This window comes from Helicoverpa armigera, chromosome 4 (assembly GCF_030705265.1).
Source record: "Helicoverpa armigera isolate CAAS_96S chromosome 4, ASM3070526v1, whole genome shotgun sequence".
NCBI classification, from domain to species: Eukaryota; Metazoa; Arthropoda; class Insecta; order Lepidoptera; family Noctuidae; genus Helicoverpa; species Helicoverpa armigera.
In genome coordinates this window covers 957,502-973,924 of record NC_087123.1, presented here as the reverse complement: position 1 = coordinate 973,924, position 16,423 = coordinate 957,502, and the positions used below count along the sequence as shown (strand labels likewise).

General features: G+C 41.3%; 2 protein-coding genes across 2 annotated transcripts in view; one reads left to right on the top strand and one right to left on the bottom strand.

Annotated features, from left to right (window-relative positions):
* LOC126055924 (uncharacterized) overlaps nucleotides 1-16,423 on the top strand; it is a 23,892-nt gene extending 7,469 nt beyond the window's left edge. The window contains exons 2-5 of the mRNA XM_049846861.2: nucleotides 12,574-12,702; nucleotides 13,101-13,240; nucleotides 15,773-15,936; nucleotides 16,264-16,423. Coding sequence (XP_049702818.1) covers nucleotides 12,586-12,702; nucleotides 13,101-13,240; nucleotides 15,773-15,936; nucleotides 16,264-16,406 — 564 coding nt within the window. The 5' untranslated portion in view covers nucleotides 12,574-12,585 and the 3' untranslated portion in view covers nucleotides 16,407-16,423. The remainder of the gene's footprint in view (nucleotides 1-12,573; nucleotides 12,703-13,100; nucleotides 13,241-15,772; nucleotides 15,937-16,263) is intronic.
* On the bottom strand, nucleotides 2,260-5,856 carry LOC135116756 (uncharacterized). Its single transcript, XM_064034296.1, has 2 exons — nucleotides 5,843-5,856; nucleotides 2,260-2,587 (listed from the first exon to the last, which is right to left on the bottom strand). Exons 1-2 carry the CDS (start codon nucleotides 5,854-5,856, stop codon nucleotides 2,260-2,262), a joined length of 342 nt encoding a protein of 113 aa, XP_063890366.1.

Here is a 16,423-nt window from a genome sequence, read left to right as displayed (position 1 = left end):
GAAGTGCTCGACGAAGCTCCACCGGCCGTCGAGGACGAGTCCCAGGTACTTCATCGCCCTCTCGACGCCGATGGTAGCCCCCACCGTGACTTGGGAGCCTGAAGGTGGCGCGTTCCGAAGCCCATGAAAGCACATGGCCTCGGATTTGTGCAAGGCCACCTCCAGTCCCAGCAGCTGGATCCTCTCGATGACTATCGCAACCCCGCGCGTCATTATGTCGGCCGCCTCCTGGTGCGACCTCCCTTGTGCCAGAACCAGCGTGTCGTCAGCGTAGCAGACCACGCTGACGCCGCTAGGGAGGCGCGCAGCACCCAGTCGTAGCCGATGTTCCACAAGAGCGGCCCCAGTACCGACCCCTGCGGAACACCGCACGACATCTCTCGCCGGTTCCATTCCCCGTTGTGACCAGGGTAAATGATGGACCTATCCGACAGATAGGCCTCGACCACGCGACGAAGGTAGGTCGGCACCCGGTGATACCGGAGTGCCTCCCTGATGCAACTCCAGGGAAGGGTATTGAAGGCGTTGGCGATGTCAAGAGACACCGCCAAGACGACCCCCGGGACACAGCATCCCCGTCGTGAGAGCTCTCACGCGCATGATGGCGTCCACCGTTGAGCGCCCTTGCGGAAACCGAACTGGTGGTCCGCAAGGTCCGGCCCTATCCCCCCAAGGTGCGCGACGAGGCGGTGTGCGACAACTCGCTCAAAGAGCTTGCCCACCTCGTCGAGCAACACGATAGGCCGGTATGCGGACGGAGAGTCCGCAGGGCGCCCCGGCTTCCGTATGAGGACCAGTTTCCCTGTCTTCCAACGAAGTGGGAACTGGCCCCTCCAAACATGCGCTGAGAAGCCCCTAAGTCGAGGCCCGAGAGCCTCAAGGGCCAGGACCCAGGCCTTGCCAGGCAGGCCATCAGGCCCTGGGGCGGTGTTTTGGCTTTCAGCCTAGCCACCGCCACTCTCAGGTCCACCCCAGTCACCTCGGGGACATCGTCGTCGTCGGAAGTGTGGTCCGTACTTGACACCGCGGGTTGCAGAGACATGGGCGGGGGAGAGTGTTCCCCGCGCGAAGGGAACAGAGCGCTCACCACCTCCTCCACCAGCTGAGGCCGAAGACTCTGGGTCAGCGGGGGCCCATGGGCGGAGCTTGCCCCGCACCATTTTGTACAGGCGCCCCCACGGGTCCCTGTCCAGAGACCCCAGCAGCTCCGCATTGGCCACCTCCTTGGCCTGGACGATGGCCAATGGAGGGCGGTCTTCGCAGCTCTGTAACCCTCGTACAGCTCTGCTTCCTGGCTTCTGCATCCGGAGGGCGGATGCGCAGCCTGCGGTGTCTGGTGTACAGGTGCCTCGCAGCGACGCACGCCTCTCGAAGGGCGGCGATCTCGCGAGACCACCAGTACACCTGGCGTCGGGCGCGTCCTGGCGGGACTCGGGGCATGGCCACGTCACAAATCTCGGACATGGTCTCCCGGAACCACTCCGCCTCGTCGTTGATGTCGGCGGGCCTGTCCGGTGATGACACCCAGGCCTGCACGACTGAGGCTTCCAGGAGAAGCTCCCGGTCAAGGTGCCTCAGCGCCCAACGTGGACCACTCGGGGTCTGCAGGACCGGCGCGCTAGGGTTCTGGGCGGAGACGTCAAACCGGATGTACCGGTGATCGGAGTAGGTCTCCACCCCCTCCTCCACGCGCCAGTCAAAGACACGCGGTAGCAGAGCGGGGCTGGCGAACGAGATATCCACCACTGACTCGCCCCGCATCCGTACACACGTGGGGACAGAACCCCGATTGAGGACGACCAGGCCTGCTTCCAGCGCCCAGTCCTCCACCATCCTACCCGTGCATCTGTGCGTCGGGAACCCCAGGCCAAATTCTTGGCGTTGAAGTCCCCTAACACTAGCACAGGGAGGGAATAACTTCCGACGACGACGGACAACTCCAGGAGGGAGTTGTGGAACTCGGCGAGAGTTCGGCTCGGGGAGAAGTACACCCCCACGACGACTATCTCCCCGAACCGTGCTGCGACGCAACCCCTTCCACTCTTCACCCCTTCGAGGGAAGGAGTACCAGCGGCGGCCGACGATATGATGGTCACTGAGCCGCTAAGGTCCTTAACCCAGTCATCCCTGGGAAGGACAAAGTACGGCTCAGCGACCACGGCGATGTTGATCGACCACTGCGCCATGCTTTGGAGCAGCAGATCCTGGGCACGGGCGCAGTGGTTGATGTTCGCCTGGAGGAAGCGCAATGGAGCCAGACTAGCACTCCATCACGTCTTCCTCCTCTTGAGACGCAGACACGGGCGCCGCGACAGCAGCAGTGGCGACGGCGTTGACAGCGGCGGCAGCGTTGGAGGCGGCGGCGGCCGCAGGAGCTGCGGTTGTGGCCACTGCGGAGGTGGTGGTGGTGGCGGCGACGGACGGCCGGCCCTTGCCCTTACTCTTGGTCTTGGCGGGTGGGGCACAGGACTTGCTCCCCGCCCGGTGTTCGGCCGGCTTGCCAGCCGCCGCGCACGCAGTGCAGTGCGGCGCGGCGCTACAAGCCACGGCCTTGTGTCCGGGCTGACCGCAGCGGAAGCAGAGGGCGCTGCGGTCGACCTCCGAGGTGCAACGAACACCCACATGATGCCCGACGTGGCATCGGAAGCACCTCAGCGGTCGGGGGTCAAGCAGCTTGACCTGCGCCGACACCCAGCCAACCAGCAATCTTCGGCCGTCTAGGGTTCCGTACCTCAAAAGGAAAAAACGGAACCCTTATAGGATCACTTTGTTGTCCGTCTGTCTGTCTGTCTGTCTGTCAAGACCCTTTATCTCAAGAACGCGTGGACGTATCAAGCTGAAATTCACATGAAGTACTCAGGTCTATTGCCCCTTTAAGCTGTGAAAATATCAAACTTCTAAGCCGAGCCAATCAAAAGATACAGCCGATTATGTCGATATTTTCAACAAATTTTCGACAATCGCAAAGGAATCAAAACCTACAGGATACTTCCCGTAAACTCAGAGTCTTGAAATTTGGCATGAAGCATTGTCATATAATGCAAATATAGGAAAAATTACGAAAATCTCATTTTTTTAGTTATATAATGTAAAAAAAAATATTTTAATAAAATGAAACTTACTACCTTATTTCTCACGAACGAATAAAGGTATCAAATTGAAATTTATACCAAATACCAGCCCCGGATCTAGGGGGAGGCAAGCCGGGGCCCATGCCCCGGGCGGCAAATTCAGGGGGCGGCAAAATCAGGCGGCCGCCTGATTTTAAATCCTAATAATACCACAATAGTTACCTACATGGCCGTCTTAACCTATGGTGCAGGGTGTGCGAATAACCCGGGCGCCTCGGTGTCAGGGGCGCCCCACCACCAGGAAATTTCGATGATATTACACCCGTTTGATAAGGAATTAGTTCCATTGTATCATGATACTGACAAGCAAAGTTTCTAAAAAAGTCGCCTTCGCTTTGTTTAATTGATCATTTTTATTATTTTTCACTTTTAACATCCTCCAACTAAGTGAAAAAATTCTCGCTCGCTACGCTCGCGGTTAAATGACAATGTTGTCTTTCTGATGGTTTATCATTTTTATTGACGCACCGAATCAACGAACACAAATGGCACTCGCTCTAATCACGGTTTCTTTTTATTTGTACATAATTCCCAGTTTAATTTGTGAGTCTTCAAACAAATAATTTAAAAAAGTTCGTGGCTTTACAATATACTTAGTCACTTATTATTGTGTCGTAGGCTCAAAAAATTTCGCGCTCGCTTCGCTCGCGCAATATTATACATACTTTACTTTCGTAACTTCATGACTCAAATCCACGCTGTATTACCTTTTATAAGTCAAATGTAGCAAAAAATATTATTTATGGAGTCCTCAAAAACAAAAAAGTTTGCGCTTCTGACTGCTTGTTACAGCGCTTTTAAAAATTTATTTGCTTTTGGTGTCCCAAAATTAAAAAATTTAATTTTTTTTACAATAATTGCATTATTCTGTCTCGACTTTCATAACTTAAACCTGGCCAACAGTTTGAGCCTACCAAAAAAGTGACTTTCATCCGAACGTTCTTATTTATATTCCATGTCACTATTCTAAGTACTTCGATCAATATGTACTACTCAAAATCTTTCAATACATAGGTGGCGCTTGGGTGATGATTGCACCTAGGCGCTACAAGAGCTAGAGACGGCCCTGTGAGTCATCAAACAAATAACTTAAAAAAGTTCGCGCTCGCTACGCTCGCGGCTACTTGTTGCTTGACAATGTACTTAATCAGGTACTTTTGTGTCGTAGGCTCAAAAAATTCATTATATATTCATTCATTATACAGACATTACGTTGTTCCTTGCAAAAGTCAAATCCACACTGTCTTACCTTTTATAAGACAAATGTAGCAAAAAAATTATTTATGGAGTCCTCAAAAACAAAAAAGTTTGCGCTTCCGACTGCGTGTTACTTAACAGCGCTTAATTTTTTGCCTACATTGATCTGTCTCGACTTTCATAACTTAAACCTGGCGTTGGCCAGGTTTAAGTTTGAGCCCACAATGATTTGGACACTTTTTTTAAGTCATTTACCTACCAAAAAAGTGACTTTCGTTGGTGAAAATAAACATAAGTAGGTAGGTAGGCGGGGCGGCATTTTTCAGTTTTTGCCCCGCCTAAAAAAAATTGAAGATCCGGGGCTGCCAAATACCTAGGTCTATTGTCCCTTTAGGCAGTGAAAAAATCAAACATCTAAGTTAACGCGATCAAAAGATACAGCAGTTATACCGACACCTTAGACGAATTTCCGTCACACGCTAGGGAATCAAAACCTACGAGGTACTTCCCGTGAACTCAGAATCTTGAAATTCGGCAAGAAGCAACGTTCTATAGTACAGATAAAGGAAAAATTGCGAAAATGATAAATTTGAAGTTACATAAAATATTAAAATATTATCAAATCAAATCAAATATTTTCCTCATTTCAATGGGGAATTTAAACGACCAAGTTTGACGGATTTGAGAAATCATTTCTTTGTAGTAAAAGAGTCTACTCGCCGTTTATTTCCATTGTCATCAGGTCAGGATCTGATGATGGAAATCCTGAGAAATCGAGGGCAACTATCAGAAATTGTAGGCATGCATAGGATTAAAACTTGATTCTCAGATGTATGTCTGGTGATACTATCAAACAGTGAAGGTTTAGAGCTTTCTTGATGATGGAGACGTGAGAAAGTCGAGAGAACTCCTCAACCGTATGATTTAGTAACGTCGTGTTTGGGCTTATATTATTCGTATTGACGAGAACTTTTCACAAAAGTTAAAAATAAAAACTTTTTACAAAAAAAAAAAACAACTTCTAAAAACAACAAGAAAACTGTTTATATGCATCGGTCTAGATCAGTGGTTCTTAACCGGTGGTCCGCGGACCACTGGTGGTCCCTGGAGGCATTCCAAGTGGTCCGCGAAGCTTAGCTTCGCGACGTTGCTATACGTTATCTAACTTAATTTTTATCGACTTATAATTGCGAGCGGGGGTTTTCGCATGGACGTATATCGGGTGTGTCGTACCTAGTCCCCCCCATTCATGAAAATGTATGTTTGGGCTACATTTTACTTAATTTTCGTTTTGAGTCTCAAAAAATAATTAAAATTTCGCGCTCGCTTCGCTCGCTTATTCAGGAACTGTATGCCTTTATTTTTGCATTTATCAACAAACAAAAAGTTAAGTACGTTTGGGCCACATTTCACGTAATATTTGGTTTAAGTCCGATAAAATTTCGCGCTCGCTTCGCTCGCGCATTTGGGAACTACATGGACAAGTTTTTCTTTATTTGCATTTGCATACTTACACAACTGCCGCCATGCGTTTAGCTTTGAGTAGGACTGACCCAAAAATTCAGTTTTTTTTTTGATAAATAATAAAGAAATGAGTGCTAATTTAGGTAAACCGATGAGGTGGTCCCCGGCAAGAAAACTTTAGTTAAAGTGGTCCCTCATGTCAAAAAGGTTAAGAACCACTGGTCTAGATCATCATCATCATCATCATCATCAGCCTATCGCAGTCCACTGCTGGACATAGGCCTCTCCTCTAGATCTCGGTGGTAAAATAAATATAGATGCATCCTCTAGACACCGACTTCTAGACCGATGCATCTAACATCTTTTTAATTTCTTTCTTGCTTTTGTTTTCTTGTTGCTTTTTTAGGGTTCCGTAGCCAAAATGGCAAAAACGGAACCCTTATAGTTTCGTCATGTCCGTCTGTCCGTCTGTCCGTCTGTCCGTCTGTCACAGCCGATTTACTCGGAAACTATAAGTACTACAGTGATGAAATTTGATGGGAATATGTGTTGTATGAACCGCTACAAAAATATGACACTAAATAGTAAAAAAAAGAATTGGGGGTGGGGCCCCCCATACATGTAACTGAGGGATGAAATTTTTTTTTTCGATGTACATACCCGTGTGGGGTATCAATGGAAAGGTCTTTTAAAATGATATAAAGTTTTCTAAAAAACATTTTTCTTAAAGTGAACGGTTTTTGAGATATCAGCTCTCAAAGTCGTAAAAAGTATGTCCCCCCCCCCCTCTATTTTTATAACTACGGGGTATAAAATTCTAAAAAAAATAGAGGTGATGCATGCTAATTAACTCTTTCAACGATTTTTGGTTTGATCAAAGTATCTCTTATAGTTTTTGAGATAGGTTGATTTAACTGTAATTTACGGAACCCTTCGTGCACGAGTCCGACTCGCACTTGGCCGGTTTATTCTAATTAGTATTTATACCTACGTACTTTTTTATTAAATTGGTAGAAAACTCCTTTGAAAATGGCAGTTTTAATTTCACTCAATTTGACCCAGTACAGGTCATTCTTGTTTTTATTTTACTCATTTATTTGTTAAGGTCTTTTTTGTGTGTAATTTAAAAAAATATATTCTTGGTATAATTTTATAAACTACATGACTTTTTTTTTCAACATTTAAATCTTCGCACTGTTATTCTCAATGCCCATATATCATTTGCAATGGCAGCCATTAATATAAGTATTAAATATTCTTTCAATAAATAAATTGAATTATGTATTCCATAAATCTTTATTAGCTTTATTGATTTTGGTAATTCAATTCGACAATATGTACCTAATGTTTACTCTATGTAGATTTATAAAGATTTAAAAAATTCTGTTGCAAAAAAAGATATTTTATTACTCCTCGTTTACTTACAAATAGCGTTTTTTATTGGAAAAAGAGCTAGGAGGAAGTTAAAAATTATTTCTATTGGCTCATAGTTTTTTTTTTTTTGTGTATGCACCTAAACACTTTTAGCTTCTATTTTCAATTGTCTCTCAAGTTAACTCATAAATGATTTTCCGATAAGCATTCCCAATATTTTCAAAAGCTTTTTAGCAACTTTATTAATTTGCCTGCCTATACTTATTAAGAATCCATGGAAACTTTGAGAATCATAACATCCGGGTCTTCACAATTTTATGTAAAATTGTCAACGCCATCTTGAAAGGGCCGACTGCAAGCACTACACATGACTACACACTACTGCACAATGTGCAAGTGTTTATAATGCAAAGTGCCAATTTAAAACATAGTATTTTATTAAATAAATTCAGCATGCCCATATAATAGGCGAGTTAATACTTCGTCAGCGAATTTTTTTAATTTAAAGCTTGTTAAAAATAATTTCTTGTCTTATTTTACTTCTTTGAAAAGTCTCGATTTCGTATGATGTGTAGCTTTTGTCCGGTTTTCGATTCTAAGTGTGTAGTGTCTCACATTTTAAGTTATAGATGACGTATGGAATTTATTTCTTAATATGAAACGTCATACAATTATAAGTGCTGCTCATTTTATCGCATTCACGCTTACTTATGTTAATTTCTGCGACAGCAGAAAGGCACTCAAAGTAAAGTTATCTAATGTTTTAGTATTCCGAGAAATGAATTAGAACAGAATTGAGTTTATTTTTATAAAAAAACCTTATTATAAAAAGCAGATTACGTCAGTCAAATCCGGGAATCGAATGCGGGCCAAAGATCCGTGTCAACATCTTTACGAGGCCCTTAACCTATGTAGGTAAACATGACACACTTTATATTTTTCTCCAAACAGGAATATTTTTTATATTGCCCTTTTTGGTTGGAACTTTATTTCTCTTTGACGAAGAAAAACATTTTGTTTTATAACTGCTGAGCTGTAGAAATGCGAGTGTTTTTCCATACTTATATATTTTTTCTGATACTCGCATAGTTAACATATGCAGATGAGCAAAAACCTAGTTCCTTAAAAATCTACACGAAAAATAGCTATGGTCATTTTAGATCTGTAGCAGTATATAAAATAAGTTCATAAGTCTAGAACTGTTTTTGTGCCTAAATTACATAACGACAAATGACAAATCTATGTTAAATAGACCTCAGGATATTGCCCTCAGACAGTTGCCAAAAATAATGGCGGACCTCCCGTGGTAGCCATACATCTTGTTAGAATTTATAATATGGTTATCTACAAAATGTAATTTTGTTATTCAGAAATACGAACAAAAAAGGTAATCGGGAATATCTAATAATGTCGTGTACAAAGGCTTATTTAGATTGAATAGTGTGAGCATGGTTTTTGCACATGGCGTCGGTTGATCGGAAAATATGCTCATTTGCATTATAAAAACCGTGTGAGGTGTCGTGGTGGCCTAGAGGTGTCATGGTGGCCTAGTGGGTAAAGGACCAACCTCAAGTATGAGGACGCGGGTTCGATCCCAGGTCAGGCAAGTACCAATGCAACTTTTCTAACTTTGTATGTACTTTCTAAGTATATCTTAGACACCTTAGTATACCTTAGACACTATTTTCCTAAATCCATCATGAAACAATTAGTATCTTGGTAAAAAATAGTTCGTGGTATTTGGAGCTTTGCCGCCCAATTTTCTTTTCATCCTCCATGTAAACCGTTCTCACGATAGCTAAGCATTCTAATATTCTACCACCGAAACCTTGATAGTATGATCAACTTACTCAATTGTTTTTCCCAAATACATACTCGTCATATACCTACAGGTATAGCAACCTGCTTTGCAACATAACCAGACCTTGAAAAACAACTGCAATATTAATATCCGGTAGAAAATATTTTTTATGTGACGTGTCATCCCTAACCAGTGTTGCCAGTTAAATGACACCGGCCGACTCGCAGACTGACAAAGTTCAAGGTCTTACGTGTAAGATCGCGACACAATACAATGATCATCATTAAAGGAATCTTTTAAATCAATAATGAATAATATAATTCGGTCTCAAGGTTTCTGGGAAATCCGTTTTCCTGAGAAAAGCTTGAGTTTGGTACCAGTAATGCTACAGGTGTTGACGCATAGTGTTTTCAGAAACAAAAAATCTAGACGGTGACTTGGTTTTCGATACCTAGTTCAAGTATTTCTTATTGCTAATGCAAGTCTTAATCGTTAACTTTAAGTTCTATTTTCCCCAGAACATACCCATGAGGGTCGATTTATACTAGTGCAGAGTCGCGATGCGCTTCGACTCTACTCTGAAAATTGAACGCTAAAGTTAGTACTAGTAAGCAGTGTTTTTTCAGAAAATTAATGTTTATGGTACCGGTGTATATGAGCCTAAAAGTTTCTTAAAATGTATCTACAGAACATTGTATTGGGGCTCTTACATACTTAGTTTTTTTTAGTATCCAGCAAAATACACGATGACAATAATAATAGATTACCACATCTAAATTAAAATTTCTCGGTCATGTCCTATCCATAAAGTCTTTCCTACAAGAAACATGGGCGCCTCCAACAAAGTTCAAGGGCACAGATGAAAAATCGCGATGCGTCCGCGCAAAGCGAAGCGAATGTGCGCGCGCGCCGGAAGGCACTTACGATGGAATTAGAAAGATGAATTCATTAGGTACGGTCCTGACCTTAAGTTTTGAACTTATGTAACTTAATTATGTTGTTTTGATGGTATAATTTTGGGTGCTGTGCAAAATTGTTTGATTTGACAATATTTTTTTGGAAAGCCTGTATTCCCGTGGTTTTATTTGACAAGTATTCAGAATCAGTAGCCGGTCATATCCTTACATGCTGCCACATAAAATTAGGTTAGGAATTGAGTAGGTAGGCTTAGTATAGGATTGCAATCAATTTTCCTTGATCATGATCGGTCACGTATGCATTTTACGCATATTTAGGCCCTGCTAAGGAACTTTCAGTATTCGTATCGGTAATTCAAAATCCACAAACCTAAATCCAGTTAGTAAGATCATCTCTCAAAAATACTCGAAAAAGGTTAAAATTATTTCTCACATACTTATTTCTTGGAAAACATCCGAAACTAAAATTAGATTATGACTGGTACACTTGGTACACTATGTGTCTACTTAAAATACGTTGTAGGTACATTACATACCTACTTATGTAAATTGTATTTTTTTTTTAATTTGAAATGATTCATTTTAGACCACTTCGTTTAAAGAAACACATACCTAGGTACCTAGTCTTATTAAGATTATTGGGAATCATCAGTGACTTGAAATTAACTATAATTTTGCGGTTTTTCACAAATCATGAATTGACTTTTATTGGTGGTCAAATGTCAAAAAGCAGGAAAAAATATTAGAAAAATTATTATAGTAGGCATAAAAGATACGCACCTGCACCTATGACGGAATAATCAATGGCCAAAATCAAGTCCTAAGGTTTTTTTCCATACCTACCCAGATTATAATTTGCAGCTGTTTCAAACAATAAAATAGATTGTGGTTTGACAAGCGTTACCTATTTCGTTAAGGATTTCAAAGATTAAAATAAATCTGAGGAACATAACTTAAGCAAGACAAGAAAAATAATCAATTTGAAATCAATATTGTTGTAAAACAAGATAATATTGGTACTTAAGGTTTGATAATAAAATCATCGTTAATGACAAAAGATACAAACATCACATCACCCAATGTATTTATCAATAAGTACTTATTTACCTACCTTTACATTTTTATTTTAGTCAAAAAACTTCAAAACACTGTTTCGCTTTTAAAAATAGGTAATATATGGGTCCCTACAAAGATATTTATTTAAATAAAATCCAGATCTTCACAGATGCAAGCTCTTTCGAAATTCTTCCCTGGGGCCACCGATGATTTCTTGAGTCTATGGTCCCTTATAATTACAAAATTACATCATTGACATGATAACTGCAGCTTTTACAAATGAATAATTAATTTTATCTTATATCTTAGATTTACGAACAGCATTTGCTTATAATTATAACTTCCGACTCTTACGAGTTTTGATAAATCGAAGAGAATAGGAACTTATTTTTTTTGTAAATTAAAGTTCATAGTCATGTCTACCGGTTCTGATGACTAGTTTTAATCAGAAATTCCGCTTCTGTGGTTTTAACCTGCATTTCTGGATTTCTGTTATCGAGTACCAAACTACTGAGAATTGTTTTCGAAATATTAGTCAGGAACGCACATACCTGATCTATCTTCTGAGGTTTAAAAGAACAAAAAAACATCCCAATTGAAAACGTCCTCCACTAAGTCTGTTAATTACTAGGTACCTTACCATGTATGTACGTACATACATGCACTTACCTACATAATTAAATATTTTCCAAGAAGTGTAAACTTATAACCAATATTATACGCTGAAATTGTTTCTAATATTTTTAATTTATGGATTAAAAAAACGTATTGTCTCATTATGTCCAATACGCCAATTAAAGCTGTTCATCTACTATTTTTTGCTAGAATATCATAGATCTTTGATTGTGCCATCCATTCACTAATGAACCCGGAACTGTGATGAGTTCTAAGAGCTATAATTTTATTGTTATAATACATATTATAAATCAAACGACGTTGACAATATTATATGGAGTATCGTGAGGTTCCTATTTATTAAAAAGTGTGACTTCATCATTAATTTTGATTTTGTTTTTTTTTAATAACCGTTTATTAAGTCGTTCTAAATCCGCTGTCCGAATTGCTTATCGTCATGTTTTGAAATAAAATTTAATTTAATACGTAATTCCTTTTTGTTTTTCATCAGCTTTAATTTCTAACAAACAACGATGTGTAGGTACCTAAAATTAGTCACCGATTAACTTTAATTTAATATTGAGTAATTCATTGATGATTGAGGCGTTTCTAAGAAGTATGAAAAAATCTATAAATTTTGACGTTGTTGCTTGTAAGAAATGAAATGCATCATTCATCTGGCTTTTTTTCAATGGTTCTTTCATCGGTTTCCTATCTAACTGGTTGCAGTTGAGTTACAGTGTTTTCCATAGAGAAACTGCGTATCCGATTTCCTCAGGCCAGTTGCCCAGGCAACCGTGTACCCCTTAGTAACACTGGTTTTAAAACTGTCTACCTTCGGAATACCAGTAACGTGCCAAGATATTCATATGACAACCGGGACCCACCAAACACCAAAAACGTGCCTCCCGAAATACAGAAAAACTTGTTATGACGTAGTAGATAATCAACCATTCCCGTTTAATCTTCATCATCATCATCTTATGCTGCTTGACTAAATGATATCATTTTTCACCAGGATTACACAAAGATGGGCGCTGCTCAATCAGTTCGTGCGACGGCCTTCCAGCGACCGAAATCTACCTCCACAGAGTCGTTCATTGACGATGAGCCTGACGATCACCACATCAGCATTTCGAACAAAATGGTACACATAAATGATCCTTATCACCTGAGGCATAAAGGCTATTTTCGCACCCCGATTCCTCCTTTTTACCTGATGACCCCAGTTTTAGTTGATACTACTTAGATTCCGCCAGTGGGAACTACTCCGCGCACCATAGTCTATAACTATTTATATCTGGGTGCGCAGTATCTCAAAGAAAGGGCTACCTATCCAAAAACTGAAGATGTTTTCAAATTGGACCAGTAGTTCCTGAGATTGGTGGGTTAAACAAACAAACAAACTCCTCAGACTTGTGCTTATATCGTTCTGCAAGTCGTAGGTAAAAGTCTTCAAGTGACCTTTGGAAAAATGGTTATCTGTTATTTCTCGCTTGGGCCTACTACCTACTACTTAGGTAATACTTGTATGTTTTTCCTCAGGTGGAGAGATTAGTAGAAGACGCAACGCTGTCGGGCAGCACGACGGTGACGTCACAGCCCTCGCCGCGCGGCGACTTCAGAGACAAAATATACATAGAGAAACTCAAGTGCATGGATGAGAGCCATTCGGAGATTACAGGGTATGACGATCTGAACTTACTAACTGTAGCTAGAGTTCTTGGTCGACTTCAGAATTTTTCACTCGCTAAAAATGCTTTTCCAAAGGCATATAAAGAAGTTAGGTTTTATTCTATAGCCAAATAGTAGCAATTATAAATCTTCAGTAAAGGCGACTACAGACGAACTGCGTTCTTTTAACGATTTGCTAACAGCGTGCCGTCAACGTCAGCTAAGACCTGGCATAGATAAAGAAGTAGATAAGGAACCTTCGATTTTGTATGGATTTGATAGGCTGCTATGTACCTAACATTTTCGCTAGTTTTTCTTCGCTATTCGCTTCCCCGAATCCCCTTGGTCAACCAACCGTCAAAATTTGGCAACCATTTCCCCTATATTTAGACTAATTATAATGTAAAAGTTGACGAGGAAAATAAATAACTGGGTACGTCAACAGCTACAATAGGCGGCGGCGAACGTGGCTTTACTACGGCGGCAGCCGACAACGGCGAGTGGTCGGCTGTCGACGACTCACGCTGACGTCGACCGGCCACAGTTACCTATGTCGCGCCGCTCATCTGTAGACGCCTTTACAAAATGGAGTTGTAGTCAAACGACGAGGCTTGAGCAACGATGGACGGTTTAGGTAGGTAGAGATTAGACATTATTTTATATTAATAAAGATTATGCACTAGTTTACTAGATAAAGGGTGTTATTAGGATGATCTTAAATCTATATACATATAATAATTCTGTAAAAAAACTGTGTCTGTACATTGAATATATTAAAAAAATAATAATTGGGTGGGGTTTAGAAACAGTAATGGAGCACAAATCCAAAAAAAAAATTCTGTCTGTTTGTCTGTATGCCTGTATGTCTGTTTGTTTGTACACGCTAATCTTCCGAACTACTGAACGGATTTCAATGATTTTTTCTTAGTTGTATCAGTATTAAGCCTGGTCAACATATAGGCTATAATTTATCTTCGAAACTTGAAGACCTGATGCAGAACTCCAACAGACCAACAAAACTATTAGAGATACAATAATGGTGCCATAACAAAAATTGTTTCATGTGATGAGCATTTTCAGCTGAGATAATAAATTTTAAGATCTGGAACAAATGATGTGGAACCCCAAGAGCCCAAATTTTCTGTACCATATACAGGTATGACGTTTTAGAAAAAGTTGTTCAATTTGATAAGCACTTTCTATTGACTTATACAAATTGAAGATCTAAAACACCTGATGTGGAACTCCAGGGGCCCAGCTAGACTATAGCATATAGAGGTATGACGTTTTAGCAAAAGTGGTTCAATCTGATAAGCACTCTCTATTGACGTAGGTACAAACATCAAAGATCTGGAACACCTGATGTGGAACTTCAAGAGCAATACTACACTTGAAATGTATAGAAATGAATGTTATGAAATAGGTATGATGGTCAAAAAAAGTAATTGTACAAAAAAAGTAAAAACCCTAAAATAATGGCCACGTATTTTCTTTTCTCTCTCTCTCACAAACAAAAAATAACGAAGATACAACAACGCTTGAATTTCGTGTTAAGTCACTGCTTAGTACAAATTTTACATACCGAGACGTGGTCACGAGCCCCCACTATCCGACTTTGTTGCGTTATATCTCATTATTATTTTGTATGTCTCTTCCAGACCTCGGGACTACAGAGTTCCGAATTTTTGGGAGGCAAACGTGGGGCCAAAGCCAACACGCTAAACACGCCCTTTTGAGACAACTTTACCCATACCCATAACGACTGCCAACAATGTTCAATGACAGCCGGAACCTACAGTTTGACATCCCCTCCAAATAACGGTCTGTGGTATCCAAAATATACGTAGAAAGTACATACGAACTTAGAAAAGTTGCATTGGCAGGCACTTGCCAGACCTGGAATCAAAGACGCACGCTCATACTTGAGAGATTGGTTCACTACCCACTAAACCACCACGACTTCAACTAAGTCACCACGACTTTGTCATCTATTTAATGTTTTTTTACGTGTAATATTTTTTCCACACTCAACTTAAATGCGGACTAATTAGAATCACTACTTTTATCCCTATGGTCACGTCTATTGGTTTCACGGTTCATTTCTCAGCGTTTTGTTTAGTCTGCTGTGCTTTTGCCGTAAAAGTACATTTTTTTATATGGAACGTTTCTAATGGTTATGCGTATTCCGTTGTTTTCAAGTCAACGGGCCCTTAAAATTCAATATCAGACTATTCAGATCTTTGATTTTGCTGACCTCGTAGTCGCTGGCATAAGGGACAGGATCCGCGTACGAAGTCGCGGGCAGAAGCTAGTATGAAATATAACAGCCTGAAGCCAAGTGACTTATAAATGAGGCCCTTATCTTTAAGTCCTAAAAATAAGGGATCCTTTCGAAAGCTATTTCGAGGACTCGAAGTTTCCGTATTAAGTCTTGAAATTAGTACTCGCGTTTTATATGAAGTTTGTCGTTGCTGTTTTCAATTACCTAATCTCCAATTTAACCCCTCTTTGTAAAGTCTTATAATATTGTTTTACTGTTTCAGAATAACGCTAGAAGATTTGAATGCAATAGCGAATCGTATAGACATGCGCACTGCGAACATGGTGAGCGTGGAGCCTGTATGTGCAGAATGTAAGCAGCGGGTTATCGACTGTTATAACGAAAACAAGAACGGCGCCGATGTTTTTAAGTGCTGGGAGACTGTGGGTGAGTAGTTTCAAAATTGCTTGTAACTATGAATATATAGTTCGTAAACAGATGGCCGATGGGGCAAATAAGTTGTCGAGAGGCGACTCGGAAGACGCATCTTCGTCATTTGACCAAGGTCGCTGGGAAGCAGTGGATGCGGGTTGTTGAAGATCGAGCCAAAGTGGCGAACCTTGTGGGAACATTTTGTCCAGCAGTGGACGTCTTTCAGGGGACACAACGAAGAGAACTTTGATGAAGTGATATTTAAAAAAAAATATTTTAGTAGTTGTCAATATTAGAATTTCCTAACGTCACACAGCATTGTTAATAACACCTCTTCCTCAGGAGCGTTCACGAAGTGTGTGCAGGAGGCGGCGTCGTCTCGTCTCCGCGCGCGCACGCAGCGCGACGCCCGCGAGCGCGCGCGCCGACACCGACACATCGCGCATGCACGGGAACATGCGCTCAGGGACCTTGCTTCTAACTGACATACGCCACTACCGTA